Genomic DNA, 15,950 nt, shown 5'->3' on the forward strand with positions numbered 1-15,950 from the left:
TGCTCTGGAAGTTTGGGGGAGAGAACAGTGTGGGAGGTGGCACTGGGAGCTGCAGGAGCAAGGGAGGAAATTGGCAACAGCAACAACAAAATATTCCTCCATTTCAGCAGGAGCCTCTGCTTGACTTCAATGCCTTCTCTGAATCAAAGGAGCCCTTCCAGTCATAGAAGGGAAAGTTTGGACCCATCTGCTTAATTTTGCCTCACAAACACTCATTTTTAATACTGGTGGGTTATATTGTCTTGAAAAGCAGACATTCTTCACTGTCTCTTAACCTTTTCAATAACTGTGTTGCAAAAAAATAAAAATCTGTTATGCATATTTCATGCAAAATAAATACAGATATCTATTGTTTGTCATTTCCTCATTATCTTCAGGGTTGTTAGGAAACAAGCTACAACCCACTAAGCACAGTTTGTTTGATTGATAGGCACCGTTGCAGTTGTGTTTCTGCGGTACAGCAATATTGGCTCTCTCTTCTCATCATCGCAGAACTTCTCACTGGAAGAAAATTCAGAGCATGGAGAGACAGTAGGGTCATCAGTTATAGCTGTCGCAATTCACTCCATGCCACCTATGCTGTACCCGGTAGAGAAAATAACATTGACTTTCAAACATGCACAGGTAGGTTTTCTTTCTAATTATCACCTGATTAAAAGTAAGCCTACAATTATGTTGTAGCAAGGAGCGACTCTGTTTTCATTTGGTTGTTCACTCACACCTATGTCATTTGCTGATATGTGTATATAATATGATTAGAGGGGAAATTACAATTCTGATTTCGCTCAGCAAGTGCCAGGAAGGGAGTGTGTTAGCACTGCAAAGTGTTGATAGGAATTGACAAGACTAATAACTGCATGTTGGCTCTACTACACAATTGTCAATAATTGGTTAGCCTAATCCGAATCTCCTCCTCACCTCTCAACATTCTCCATTTACAAGCTGTGCATCTGTTGCATTTTCCATGTTTGCCCAGAGAGGCAAAAGCAGATGAGCAAAATTTAGCAGGGCACTGAAGTTAATGGTGCTGGTGCTGTATCTCACAAACAGGTAACGTGGTGAGCAATCAGCAGCAGATTGCTGTAATGTGCTGTACGTGGACTGCCATTAAAGGCTATTTGGAAACTTCAGCTGGTACAGTATGTGGCAGTATGAATGCCTGAGGGGGACAAAGAATCAGATCACATCCCACCTATTGTGTACCAGTCACTCTGGCTGCCTATTGTTTGTGGGTCCTATTTAAAGTGTTATTTATGACCCTAAAGGTAAAGGGACCCCTGACCATTAGTTGTGACCGACTCTGGTGTTGCAGCGCTCATCTCACGTTATTGGCCGAGAGAGCCGGCGTACAGCTTCCAGGTCATATAGCCAGCATGACCCTAGATGGTAATAAATAACACTTTAATGGGATATTGGGATAGCTTGCTCGGTAGAGCATGAGACTCTTAATCTTAGGGTTGTGGGTTTGAGCCCCAAGTTGGGCAAGAGATTCCTTTACTGCAGGGTTGAACTAAATGGCCCTCACAGTCCCTTCCAACTCTACAATTCTCTGCTTGAGCTTGAAGATCAGCTTCTGGGGCTCTGCTCTCTAGCCTGATGATCAGAGGTTGCTGGATTCAAAAGATGTGGCCTTTCAGAAGCAGCCTCATATCTGTGGAATATCCTCACCCAGGTGGTATTTATAGTCCCATCACTGGAAATTTCTAAAAAACATTCTTAAAATCTTTTATTTCAGTCTGCTTTTCGTTAGCTGCTGTGACTATGCCTGGGTAGCTCAGCTGACTAGAGCCCTGTACTGATAATGCCAAGGGTGCAACTTCAATACCTTTATGGCACAGCTGCATATTCCTGCATTGCAGGGGGTTGGACTAGATTGTCCTTCCAACCCTGCAATTCAATAACAATAACAATAATAAATAATATTATTCTTTATACCCCACCCATCCGGCTGGGTCTCCCCAGCCACTCTATGATGAAGTTACTTGTCATTTTCAGGAGCATAATTTGCTGAGTTTCTTGTACTGTATTGCTATTTTTATTGTGCTTGTAATTCATTAACTATCTTGTATCTCTTCTTGGGAGGGCAATGGACCTGAAAGGTGACTCAAAAGTCTTTTAGTCGTGGGGGGAGGGGGGACAGAAAAAGAACAGTTTCACTGAAAATTTAGAGAAATTCATATAATGACTTTCTTTCCTCCTGTGCTAAAAGACATGATTATTACATAGTGTATGACAGACAGCAGTTGATAGGAAGTAGAATGGCATTAAATCCTGTGATTAAATCCTGACTCAGCCATAAATCCCACTCAGTATTCTTGGCGAAGTAACGATGTATTGACCTTCTCTACCTCCCTGGGCTTTTGTGAAGAAGTCATCATGATTTTGGGGGGGGGGGGAAGGTGGCCAGGATATAAATAAATAAATAAATAAATAAATAAATAATAGAGTATTAAATGGGTATGATTCAGTATGCACCTTTAGCAGGTAAACCGGGGAAAGGTTTTTGGTTTTGATGGTTTTTTTGCAGGAGGATAAAGGGAATAATATGGACGGTGAAAGTCCAGGCTAGGCAAGCAGTATCGTGGTACTTTAAACAGTCATGACTTACCCTGAAGAATCCTAGAAATCAAAGAATAATAGAATGGTAGAATTGGAAAAGGGACTCTGAGGATCATCTCCTAGTCCAGCCCCCTGGAATGCAAGAATATGCAGCTGTCCCAAATGGGAATCAAAACTGCAACCTTGCCGCTATCAGCACCATGCTCTAACCAACTGAGCTATCCAGGCTGAGCTTAGTACAGTTGGTTAAAGATGCTGAGAGTTCTAAGACCCTCAAAGAGCTACAATTCCCAAAGTGGTTTAACAATCAACTCTCTTAATGAACTACAGTTCCTAGAATTCTCTGGCGGAAGCCATGATTGTAAAAGTGGCATGATACTGATTTGAATGTATGGTGCAGATGGGGCCTAAAACAAGAAAGATGGGACTAATATTTATTGTTGTTGTTGTTGTTGTTGTTGTTGTTGTTGTTGTTGTTGTTGTTATATATCACCCTTCATCACAAGATCTCAGGGTGGTTCACAGGATAAAAATACTAAGTAAAAACACAAGCAGTTAAAAAAAACAAAAAACCTCTCCTCCCACAAACCCATTTCAAAGACTAGAAGGTGAGGTGGTGCAAAAAGTCCAAGGCATGTAGTAGAGTCAAAGACACTCTCTAGAAAGAGAAGAATTAGCAAGCCCTGGTCAAAATAAGGCCACTAGAAATGGACAGGAACAAACATACTGATTGTACAGACATTTTAAAATCAATTATTTGGACTGTTGATTTCTAAAACTCAGGAACAAAGTTTGAAAAGAATGAGAAAGCAGGTGTAGTTTTCCTTCCTCTCTTTAGTCTACCTTCTTTTACCTTTCTTGTTTCATCTTTCTGTTCTGATTTTCTTTTTTTTATTCCTGTGTTTCTCCTGAACCTGAATTATGAACAGTTCAGATTCTGGGTTTTGTGGAATAATGACCTTGTGATGAATTGAGTGGCTTTGTGCCTCTTGCCACCCATTAAACATTTTCCTTCTGTTCAGACTGTAGACAAAAAAGATGTTAAGTGTGCGTTTTGGAATTATTCAGAAGAAACATTGGAAGGAAACTGGTCTACAGAAGGATGTGAACGAGCACATTCCAATAGCACCCATACCACATGCAGATGCAATCATCTTACCCCTTTTGCTGTCTTGATGTCCTCAAACAACTCTGAAGTTGTAAGTGCTCTTTTTAAATATAGTGTTTATTAATTTATTTAGATAGTTTGTGTGTAGAACCTATTGGTCTCTGCAGTTAGATCGTTACTTCCTTCCTCGCTTGGTCTATCACTTTATTCTCACTGAGCAAATACACAATGGGATAATTCTTTAGCAGTAGATATTTTCATGGTTAGGATGTCCCTGAACTTTACACTCTGAATATTCCATTATAACAATACAATGCACATGCTATCTCTTATATGGGTGCTGGCTACTCTACTCCCCCTGCCCTGTCTTATTATATGTTTTTAACTGCCACTGAGCATTTTTAATGCCCATAATATTTATTATCTGTATATTATTCATGCTTATCAATAACCCCAAGACTTAAGTCACTACTATCTTCATTTTACAAACAAAAAACGACGGGGCAGAGAGACCATTTGTGGTCACTGAGCAGCTGTAAAAGTATTATTTATACAACTAACAATCACGGTTTTCCCCCTGATTCCCAGGCACTGTTGCTTGTTAAAGGTGCTGAGAGTTTTTAGGCGACCCCTATTCTGCTCAAAGAGATACCTATTCCCAGAACCCTTTAACAATCAGTCTTCCCGGGAAACCCTGGAATTGTGAGGGGAATAGGCAGCTCCTAATAATTCTCAGCACCTATAACAATCTACAGTTCCAAGGATTTCGGGAAAGCTAGGTTGGTTAAAGTGGCATAAACTATGCTTTAAATGTAAGATGTGGATATGACCACAGAATATGCAATAGGCCTATTTTTCCCAGAAGTAAACCTGGCTTTAAAAATAGTATGAACAGACAGAACTTCAGACTTTTGAAAACCATCGTGCTTTTTATTTAAAGAAAAAGCAAATGTACAATGATACAAAAAAGGGGAAATATTTTATTGCAATGGCTGTGTGTACCCATTTCCAACCCCCCCCCCCCCAAATAAATTCACACTTGACTCAAATTTTGGTTTTGGTTTTTGGCAGAATTTAGGCCACAACTTTATTGATGACAGAAAGCGAGTGGTCGCATAGGCTCTGGTTCGACTAGCTCCCTGCTAGGCAGGTAGTGCTGACCCAGGGCCCCACCTTAGGTCAGCCAAGGATGAACACCTGGGAAGGTGGAAACTCAGGGATGGACTATGTCCACCACCCAAATGTCCCCCTGGACTCAGGCATGGGCACAGACCCCTCTCATGGGTTGACCATACCATTAGAGTCCCTGGATTCCTTTAACAGAATACCCTTCACCTAGGGATGGCGAGAGCGTTCCCCCATCCCTATAATCTGAACCAGAGCCTATCCGCAACCTTACAAGTTGTGACCTTACAAGCAGGCGAAACCCAAATGGCAACAGCCAATCAGCCAAGTGGGGAAAATTCCTGCCGTGCCCCTGTCCCAACGACAAATGACAAACGACAGCATAGCAAGGTCAAGCACAAAAGCCCTAAAAATAAGGAGAGGTGGGTGGGTGTTTTCGAATGCACATGCCAAAAGAGGAAGCTCTGGGTCAAGTGCATGGGTATATATAGGTTCCTCGATCCGTTTGGACTGCGCCCCATTGCCTAGATTAAACCCAGCAACGAGGGACCTACCAATCGGGTGTTGTGGCTGACCATACGAACCCACCCACAACACAGGGGATCGGGTTCCAGGTCTCACCGCAACACGTGCCCTCTTTAAGGGGGGACCCGATAAAGTCTAAACATTTCACTTCCCCCCCAAAAAAACCCTCACATTTGAACTGAAACTGTAAGTTACTTTTAGCACTAAGAAGCAGAATCTGTCAGTATGAAGAGCCCAGCATGTGTCAATGCGATGTGCTTGTGCTAAGACTCTCAAGTCGGCTAAATCCTCTGCCCAAAAATAAAAAGCTCCCTCCCTAGAGTTATACTTAGACTCCTTCACAGCTCAAATATAAGAATGTCCTCAAATATAAGAATGTGTTTTGCATCTGTGGAGTGTTTACTTAATGTGGGTTTAAAATATTAATCTCAAAGCAAGTGAGGCGCAAGTTACAAGACAAGTCAAGAGTGAATTGTTCCCCCCCCCCTAAAAAACAACAACCAAAAAACCTCCAGGTTTATACTCCATCTCTTCGGGATAATTTTCAAAGCGCTTTATATGATATCCATTACATTATTCTGTCATAAGGTATTAATGGGCAGTTAAATTAACGACAGCTACTTGGAAAAGAAATATGCTGGGCTCTATGGCTATTGGTGACAGATAATTGACAATTCAATCTGACGATCTCTACAGTCCCTGAAGAAATCGATATCTATATTTATCCAGGCATACCAGTGCAAAACCAGATAATATATCGCCTACACCCCCACTGCACCCCCCCCAAACCTGTTCTGGGTTTCCTCCCAATCCTCCAGAGCAAATTTAGAAGGCACAGGCAGAGGAGGAGATAAGTCCTATCATCCAAGTTCTATGATTTTTCCCTGCACACTTCCGTGTTCCAACTAGTACCTTAATAAAATTAATTAAAAAATGTGTAAAGCATTTCAACCACCAACTTGGCTGGGCATTTTAACAAGGAGTATGGAGGGGGGAAATGAAGTAAAATCAGAACTCCATTATCAAATGAGGTTTTAAAGAAGCTATTCTTTAGCCACATTCTCTCCAATATGTTACCTTATTATTTCCCCCTCCCAGGATGACAAGAATTATTATATTCTCACAAGAATTACTCAGCTTGGAATAATTATCTCCTTGATCTGCCTCTCCATGTGCATTTTCACTTTCTGGTTCTTCAGTGAAATTCAAAGTACGAGGACAACAATTCACAAAAATCTCTGTTGCAGCCTTTTTCTGGCTGAGCTAATTTTTCTTGTTGGAATTAACATGAACAGTAATAAGGTACGTGGCCTTTCCTCATGCCATTTCATGGTGGGTAGGAAAGCAAATGTGTGCTCTAAAGTGCCTTTTTCAGAGGTGCAAGTAGCATTTCCCAGTTTCCCCGTGAATGTTTTACCCATAACTAGCTGTGGATATAAAACATTCATTTAAAGATTCCAGGAAATCCCATTCGGAAAGTATAAGCCTCACTGAAAAGAACGAAGGGTCTTCTGCCAGTGGTCCACTCTGAGAATGGGACCCTTAACTAAGACAAAATGGAAGCAGATTTTTAACTGAGTTTGAATTGACCATGTTCCAATAATATCAGAAGGTGTTAATGCCGATTTACTTTGGCAGGGGTTGTCCTGGTCTTGTTTCTGTGTAAAAAGGGGCTGCTTGTATACATGCCCTTGGGTAGCAGGGGGTATATATAAAGTTGAATACATTCGGCGGAAAATATATATCATCTGCTTCATCAGTTTGTGTATTTCATGTGATTGTAGACACACAGACAAAAAGAATTGAGCATGAGGTCCGAGTTTTAAAATGAAATGGGCTTGGTGGTTTCCTGTGTACTTACAGAAAAGTAATGACAGGGCCTGGGCCGTTTTCCTATCGAGACAAATTTCCAGTGGAAGAGGTTTTGCTGGCACTATGACAACATTTTTAACCTGCATCGCAAGATATGGAGTCTTTTATGTTATTCACTTACGCTTTTTTTTCTGTTTTCCCTTCTAGCTATTCTGTTCAATCACTGCTGGATTGCTCCATTACTTCCTCTTAGCTGCCTTCGCGTGGATGTGTATCGAAGGCATTCACCTGTACCTTATAGTTGTTGGAGTAATCTACAATAAAGGATTCTTACACAAGAATTTCTATATCTTTGGCTACGTGAGCCCAGCAGTGGTGGTTGGCATTTCTGCTGCACTGGGATCCAAATACTACGAAAGAACTGATGTGTAATTCATTGTTTATATTTTGACTTTAGTTATAGATAGTTCTGACATGACTTCTTCCTGCATCAGCCCACTGAGATGTGATCGCCTAAGCATGTTTCTGCTAGGAAACTATGTTCACATAACAGTGAGTTGCCTGCACATTCCTGTGTACATTATATTGGACTGTGACTACCCATCGAAGAAACGGTTGGCCCAGCCAGCTTTGACTATGGTGGTTATTTTTCAGAAAGAGATGTGTGGCCTCTCTGCAACTAAGAAAGGTGTATGCAATCTACTCTCCCCTCAAACAGATTATCGCCATCCCTACCATTTTGTCACTGCTATCAATCCAGTCTCTGGATGCTCTGAGGCAGTTCTGACTACTAGATGAAGGAATCTAGCCTCAGACAAATGCACGTTTGTGCATGAAAGCCACACCCAACAGGGTATGAATGCACGGAAACTTGATTGCACACATCTGCTTCTTGGGTTGCAGGGAATACATACTGTGATAAGTATGGAAATTTCCATTGTTAAGTTCTAGACGCAAATGCATATGCCCTGATCCAGATGGGTTTTTATGCTTGTGCTCGCTCAGATGCCCAAGCTGCCATATCTATAAGGAGGTGGGCATATTATGCCTGTACAGAACTGCCCCCTTCCATGAAATGAATGGTCCTCTTTTCCTTCTGTTGAAACCACAACAAAAAGGTTTCCCAGCATTGATAAAAAGAATCTCGCAACACTAGGAGGTTGGGGTGGTGTGCATCATTATTTTATGATGACTACTATTTTGGGTTTAACATGATACGTTGGGGGCAAAACATATCACACAGGGTCACTAGTCTGGTAATTCAGACAATCAGGCTTGAGGCTTCCCTCAGCAATAGGCTTCCCACAATGAGGAATGCCACATGTCTAGTGGCCATAATGTAAGAACACAAAATGAGCCCAGTAGACTAAAAGCCTATCTAAGCCAGCATTTGGTTCCCTCAGAGGGCAACCCGATACTTATGCGAAGCCCACAAGCAGTGCCGGATTTACATATAAGCTAAACAAGCTATAGCTTAGGGCCCCACTCTCTTGGGGGCCCCCCAAAAAAATTAAAGGAAAAAAACCTGGATGTACATTTCCAAAATATAAGATAAAAAAAACAAATCAAATAAAACCTACATACCTATTAGGTCCATAAATTACCATATAGCATATATTCAACACATACACACAAAAAAACCCAGCAACCATTTGTTGTTGACAAAGGATAGCTGGACATATAAAGAGGCCAATTACCTTCAGTAGATCAAGTTCAAGTTCAATTTTTATTACAGCAAAAGCCAGCAATACAGAATATCATAATTCCAAACAAAAGAAAATCAGCAGTAACATCACCAGAAATAGAACTATTACACAAAAGGAATTTGCAATGTGTCATTCAATAGAAGGGATTTGCGTTTCTTAATAGCTAATGTGCGGAATTTGGCCACGTCATATGACACTGGGCTTGAGGAATCTTCCAGAAGGAATTTTCGTAAGATTTCGGGGGGAAATTCCAAATAATATTGTAAGGGTGTAAATTTTGATAAAAGGGGTAAAATAAGTTGAGCTCGTTCTTCACTATAGAATTCACAAAATAAAAGAATGTGAGTGACAGGTTCTACCTTGTTAGACATACAAGGGCAAAGGCGCTCATGAATTGGTACCCGCATAAATTTGCCTTCAGTAGCTTAGGGCCTCATCAAACCTAAATCCGGCCCTGCCCACAAGCAGGGCATGAACTCAATGACACTCTTCCATTCATGTTCTCCAGCAACTGGTACCCAGAGGCACACTGATTCTGATACTGGAGGTAATATATAGTCATCCCAACTAGCAGTCTTTTCCAGTCTTCAAAAAGACCTGATTCCAAAGACAGGAGTGATTCATCTGTAAGCAAATTTGTAAACATTATGCACTGTTTACTTTTCAGATGTTGGCTCAGCACAAAGAACAACTTTATATGGAGTTTTATAGGACCAGCATGTCTAATCATTCTTGTAAGTATTTTTATTCTTATTATTGGGGTACATAAAATTGATAATAAAGGGTGTATAATAATCACTAACCCATCGCTGTCCCACCTGTGAGTGCTAATTATATGGTAAAATGAACTCTTTTAGCTGTTTTTAAATAGCCACGCTAAAATATGTTTATCTATTACGCGCCCAAGTACTTTGCCTGTCTCACAGACATATGTTTGATTAACTAATATTTCAGTTGAGGGCCTGTTTCTTTCAACCTGACGGCCTGAGGGAACGGCATTCTCTGTAGCAATTCTGGTATGTAAGATGTAGCATCTTTACATGTCAGTGATATCTCTGCAGAACTCAGCAGGAGGCATACACAGACACTATGCCAGGAGACAGATAATCTGGTATTTCAAATGCTGAGTTACTTAATCTTTTATCTGTGATCGGTCATCTTTGAAGATTAGGCTGTCATCTTTATGATTTTATCATTCGCGTGTACCCTGCCATCATCAAGGCTATTTTAAACAAAATTGCGACATCAGAGACAAGAACCCACTATTTCACATGGGCAGGCAAGTCAAGAATTGATAGCCTCTATTTCTGCTGGGGGAAAAGGAGCCTTTTTAATTCCTACTGGAAATGTTTTCAGGTTTGATCTTTCTGAAACTTTTGGTGTCCCATTACAAACAACAGCAGCAAAAACATGGTGTGTGTTTTTTTAAACAACAACAACACACTTGAGTGCATGAAGATATTTTCAAAGTGCCGCTAAGTTACACATGTAAAAATGGATTGAGATCAAGTAAGAAATGTTAGAATGCACTGCGATAGAGCAGATGCTATGAGTAGGCAATTAAGCTGTAGCTTCTGGCCCTCATTTATTTGGTAATAAAATGTGATTAAAGTAGCACACAATACTGTAACTATCAATCTATAAAGTAGTTTGATAGATAAATAAATAAACAAACAAACAAATAAAGGGCTGTTTCTAATAGGGATATGCCAGTTTCAGTTTCTCTCAGTTTCTCATTTTTCCAGTCTTAAAAACTTCTCCTTTTAACCTTGGTTTTTGGGCCTTAATTTGAAGAATTTCAGGTATTTGTAGCCTGCTTTAGTGGCGTGGGGTCTGTAAGACCTGTCTTTTATCAGTATCATTGCATTGTGAGGTTTTAATGGTTATAGCAATTTGCTTTTTACTGGAATATTGTTTTCATAAGATGCTTTGAGCCACTTTTGTGAGGAAAGCAACTAATAAATAATCATAAGCATGATTGCATTTACCCACAATTTGCATTTTTAAAATAAAAAACCCTCATTAAAAATCCGTCAACAATTCAGTGTGAATTTCTCCTAATAAACACAATGTTGTGTAGTTTTTGACTGTCACTGACATTTCCCCAAGCAATTCCCCCTAATATAATGCATACAATATAATATGTCATTTTCACAAATATATGCATGTTGAAGCACATATTTTTCCCAGTATATGCATTTTTGTACATCTGGTTGGATAACTGCACTGCAAAGTTTAGAAAAGTGTGAATTTTAAAAGATATACCGGTATGTGTTTCAGTTTGTGTGTTGGTTCAAGAAGTGTGAATTAAGTAGTTTCTCATGAAAAGGCAAGCAAAATAACCCCCTCCCCCCATCCCTTGTATCCAATGGCATCCCGTACACAGACAGAAGGTTGTCTTTGATCCGACAAAGGCTTCCATCAGTGGAAAGGGAAGTTAATTTTTTTACTGATTCCCTCTCCATACTTCAGCTACTCTGTTCCTATGTGTCAACCTTTCAGAGTGGATTGTGGTGGGGTCTTCATCAGGAAAGAAGAATCAAATCCTTATTTCACTAACAGAAGCTTTGGTGAACCAATGTGCTGAACACCATTAGGACCAACCTACTTACAAGCTCTTTCAGATTATAAGGATTTGTGGCCAATGGATAAACTGATTTTTCCTGATCCAGGGACCCATAAGTACTGCCCCACACATGCCCAGATGCCTGGAGTTCATGCACACATTCCTGAACACATAAGCAATGATGTCAACCTGACTATCAAAACATCTTGAAATATTCACAAGTAAATGTGGCTTAGTACCCAATTGCAAATGAGCATTTCAGGTTGAGGAAGTGAAATACAATCCAAAATATAATGACAGCTGTTGTTCATTGAGAGGCATTGAGTTATGGGTAACCCCTGCTTATAGATTCCATATAGCAACATTACAAATTTTGTTAACATAAATATTTGCAGTGTTCCGTTTCAGTAAGTTGCATTCCATTTTTAGTTTTATTTATTTTTTTGCCTGCATGGAGTGGAGAAGCTATTTTGAACAAGATGGCAGGAGTTTTCAGAAATAGCACACTGTGTTGTTTTATGGAGCAGGAATTAGAAGAAGAACTGAAACCGCCAGAATGAAGCTGTACATGATTGAGGCTTTCAAGCACTAATGGGTAGATGGCAACAATTTCATGGTCTTTTCAAAGCAGGCTTTTCTGGACTTCAGCTCTCAAGTAAAGCACACACAAATATGCCACAGCTTTACTTCTTTCTTAGAAACGTTATACCTTTAGTGAGCAGGAAAACATCTCAGCCAAGATCCAAAGAACTCATTGGGGTGCACCAAAGGGCTTGGACAATAGACATGGCCCTAGTGGGACTTTTCATCTTACCCCATTTAGAGGCTGACCACCTATGCCAAAACCGAACTGTTTTTGAACTATCTTTCCATTGCAAAAGAGAAGTGTTGAAAAAACACAAGTCCAAAGTTCTCTTGGGCAGACAGAACTATTCACACAGTCCTGTGGATACAAGGCGTATATTTTCAACAGATCTATTTTGCTATCGCAAAGGCCTGTGTTGGGGGAGTTTAGTGAGTTAGACTATACTGTGATATTATTTGAAGGTTGCATATAACTTATTGAGTGCATGACTGTAGATTGATTTGGGTACTTCAGATACTTCTTTTGAGGCAGATCTGACATGTCTTCATAGAAAAGCCTAGGCATTTCTCTAAAAGCACTTGTTCTTCTCTGAGCATATCAACAACACCTTTTTCCCCTCTAACATACGTACTCATTAATACCAATCAGCCATTAGGATTCTGAAGTGCATGCCATTAGCCTCATTGATCATATCAAGCATTTTTTATTGTTATTCTCTGGGTAAGTATACATGAAAAGGACTGGGTCAGACATTTGATAGATTGAACTACAGGGGGAAGGGAGTACTTTAAACCTGCATAAAACAAGCTGCAAGCTAAAGATAATTTCCCCAACTTGTTTCTCTTAACAGCCTTTCCAGCACTGCAACCAATATATCTAAGGTTGTGTTTCAGATTAGATCAATGCACACAAGTCATGTAGGATTGGGGGGGGGGGTTGCAATTATCTAATTTTAAAACAGAGTAACAAAGGTGGTGCAAGAGATTGGGAAGTAGAGAAAAGCTGCCAGCATAAGCAGGCAAGAATAATTATGATCCATGGACAAAAAGTGATATAAAATGATAGGGTGAAATCATTATAATATTTATTTAGGGGTTAAGCCAAACCTTTTCCAGCAACAACGGGGCTTGAGAGACATCGCCATTTTCACAGCCAGTGCAGAAAGTGGGAGCAGAGACAAATACACTTGAAGTTGAACAGACTTCAATGCTGGTATGGTGAAGAGGCCTGGATCAGGCCCATAGACATAATGCAACAGCAGCAAAGGGTGCTGATCCTTCTCTGCCCTGCCCCCATAAAAAAATGCCCCATTTGTGGGTTTCTTAAATAACTTCCACTGTGGGGGGAGTGGATTTCATCAGGACCATACACAGGGGAAAGGGTTAAACATGAAACTTTCCCCTGCACACAGTGCTGATGCTGAGTGCCAACTATTTAAACTTTTAAAACTAGACACGTTACTTGCAGTCATGCAATTAATGTCATGTCTGTTTTGACCCTGAAGCATATGCATGTCTTACTCAAAAGCAAGTCCCATTGAGTTCAGTGGGATTTATTACTGGTACCTGTGTCCAGTTTTTCTACAATATATTTTTTTTTTAATAAAAAAAATTAGGCATACCCTTGGCACAGAACCCTTAATCTCTTATCCCCTCTTTTCTTTCCCCCTCCCAGTATTTCTTCTTGTTGTTGTTCTTAAATATTTTCCAGCGCTGTGTCAAACTAGAGGAAATAACTAAAGCATTTGGGCAGGTGTATTCATCAGGGAGATGATAATGAGAGAAATCAGACAGCAAGACATACCTTTCATTGTTTGACTGCCAGCTTGTGTGCAATTTCAGGCAATTAATATGGCATACATTTTCGTTTTCCGGCTTAAGCCGTTGCATTGTTATCAGCTTAACTCTCTTCCATCCTGACTGAACAGCACCGAAGTAGCATTTTCACCCATCCGTTAGCCAGAAGACAGAAATCTGTCCTCATTCATGCCAGATTGCACATCAGAATTCCAGCTTGTTAATTCTAACATTGATAATAAGGGTCATTGGGGAGAATGATGCCTATGCAGCTGCTCCTGAACATCAGACATTTTTGAAGGAGCCATATCTAATATGATATTTTTAAATAAAGCAAGTATATAACTAAAAGAACAGCAGGAGACATCTCTCTCCCCACCACCACCATCCCCGTTTTTCTGAGATTTGACATCAGCATATAGATGGTTTCATCAATTATTGAGCGAGAGTCTGAGAAAGTAGAAAAGATACGATTTGGGAGCTTCATTTTTGAAGTTTTGAATGTGAAGCACTCAACAGACTCAGAAGTAGTGTGTCAAAATATTTGGAATTAGCTTTGCCTTTTCTAGGTTGGCTCTTTTTTTGTAGAAACAGAGAGCCGCAAAAGGTCTAATCCATGAGAAGCTTTGATACCAGACAATTTTCAGTAGTCTTCTATCAGAAGGGGGCGGGTTACAAAGGGGGATTGTCTCCCTTTGAATTTGCTTATATTCAGAATAGTTGCTTTTTGAATTGTTCAGCTACAGAACAGTTTGTAAAGGATTGTTTTGATTTCACTTGCCCCCAAGCAGTTTAACCTTAATTATTTTTATAATGCTCTCCTTCCCCCACCCCCACCCCTTCTGCGCTGTTCTTTGTGGCAGCTTCATATTTTTTTCATGCAGGTGCAAAAGTGTGTTGTTGCACATGGCGGGAAAGTAAGAATGGAGCTGAGTAAAATTGGAATGCTTTTGCCAATTAAGATCTGTATAAATTGTAATAATAATAATAATAACAGTCACAAAACGTATAGGGCATCACAGGGATGCAAAAAAAATTATAGCTTGCCTCGGTGACAGGAGCAATTAAGACTTGCCCTAACAATGGGCGTCAAAGTAATTCCTTTGGTCTCAATGGGACATAGCTGCCAAGTTTTCCCTTTTCTCACGAGGAAGCCTATTCAGCATAAGGGAATTTCCCTTAAAAAAAGGGATAACTTGGCAGCTATGCAATGGGATATTTAAATTCATACATGATCCACTAACATCCTATGTGTATCAGAAGTCATACTGAGTTCAATAGGGCTTACTTCCAGGTAAATGAATATAAAATCGCAGGCTAAATCAAGCAAATGTTGGGCAACATCTAATTGCATGCTGGGGCTCCTGCAAGTCCCCAAACCAGTCATTTGAGATTGCTGCCTACATCTCCAGTTGCAAACATGCCACCCACAGTATCCTTTCTGAAATTGTTGGGACTGCACAAGGAAAAACAGCAGGAACAACAGCACCTTGTAAGAGCAAGCACTCTTCTTACTGTATGAAGAAGAAGAATTGGGGGGGAGGGGACACCCCAATCTATGATGAATTGATTGGATGGGTTCCACTGTGACTATGACTCCAAGTCAACACAGAACTGTTGCATATGCATTAACAGGTTTTTGTGTATTTTAAAACCCTTAGCACTCAATTAAAAATTATGGTTGGTTATGCTAACTCTAGAATTATTTTACATAATATCAAGCACTAATATATGTACTCATAAGACAACGTCAGGGTATTCTCCTCCTCTGAGAAAAGCATTGTGAAGACCTATCGTATCAATGACCAGCATTTTAACTGTACAAACAAGTGAAGGCTTTCTTCTGGGTTAATGGCGCATTATGTGCAAATTAGAACCATGTTATAATTCCCCCCCTTCTTTTTCTTTCTTTTTAAAAAGCAGCTTCAGAGCAGGCAATTGAAAATGGAGAAGTTGTGCATTGTGTGGAGATAATTTCCCACCAACTACCCTTCTGCTCCAAGTCCTGCCTTGCATCCTCCAAGCTATGTTTTCCCCTTGCGAGATTTTAAAACGTATATTGTAAAGATGCATTTGAAAATGTGCAGGGAGAAAAGCCATTGTGTGAGGCAATTTAGGAGGAGGCAAATGAGACTTACCCATTTTGAGAAGAGGCAGCAGGAGATTC

The 15,950-nt window shown here is 40.2% G+C and overlaps 1 protein-coding gene across 2 annotated transcripts in view; it reads left to right on the forward strand.

Moving 5' to 3' along the window:
* Positions 1 to 15,950, forward strand: part of ADGRL4 (adhesion G protein-coupled receptor L4) — an 87,187-nt gene that overhangs the window by 55,375 nt on the left and 15,862 nt on the right. For both annotated transcript variants that reach the window (XM_035122068.2, XM_035122071.2), the window contains exons 9-13: positions 431 to 624; positions 3,582 to 3,758; positions 6,416 to 6,619; positions 7,337 to 7,557; positions 9,503 to 9,569. In XM_035122068.2, coding sequence (XP_034977959.1) covers positions 431 to 624; positions 3,582 to 3,758; positions 6,416 to 6,619; positions 7,337 to 7,557; positions 9,503 to 9,569 — 863 coding nt within the window. The remainder of the gene's footprint in view (positions 1 to 430; positions 625 to 3,581; positions 3,759 to 6,415; positions 6,620 to 7,336; positions 7,558 to 9,502; positions 9,570 to 15,950) is intronic.

Source organism: Zootoca vivipara, chromosome 7, assembly GCF_963506605.1.
Source record: "Zootoca vivipara chromosome 7, rZooViv1.1, whole genome shotgun sequence".
Classification (NCBI taxonomy): domain Eukaryota; kingdom Metazoa; phylum Chordata; class Lepidosauria; order Squamata; family Lacertidae; genus Zootoca; species Zootoca vivipara.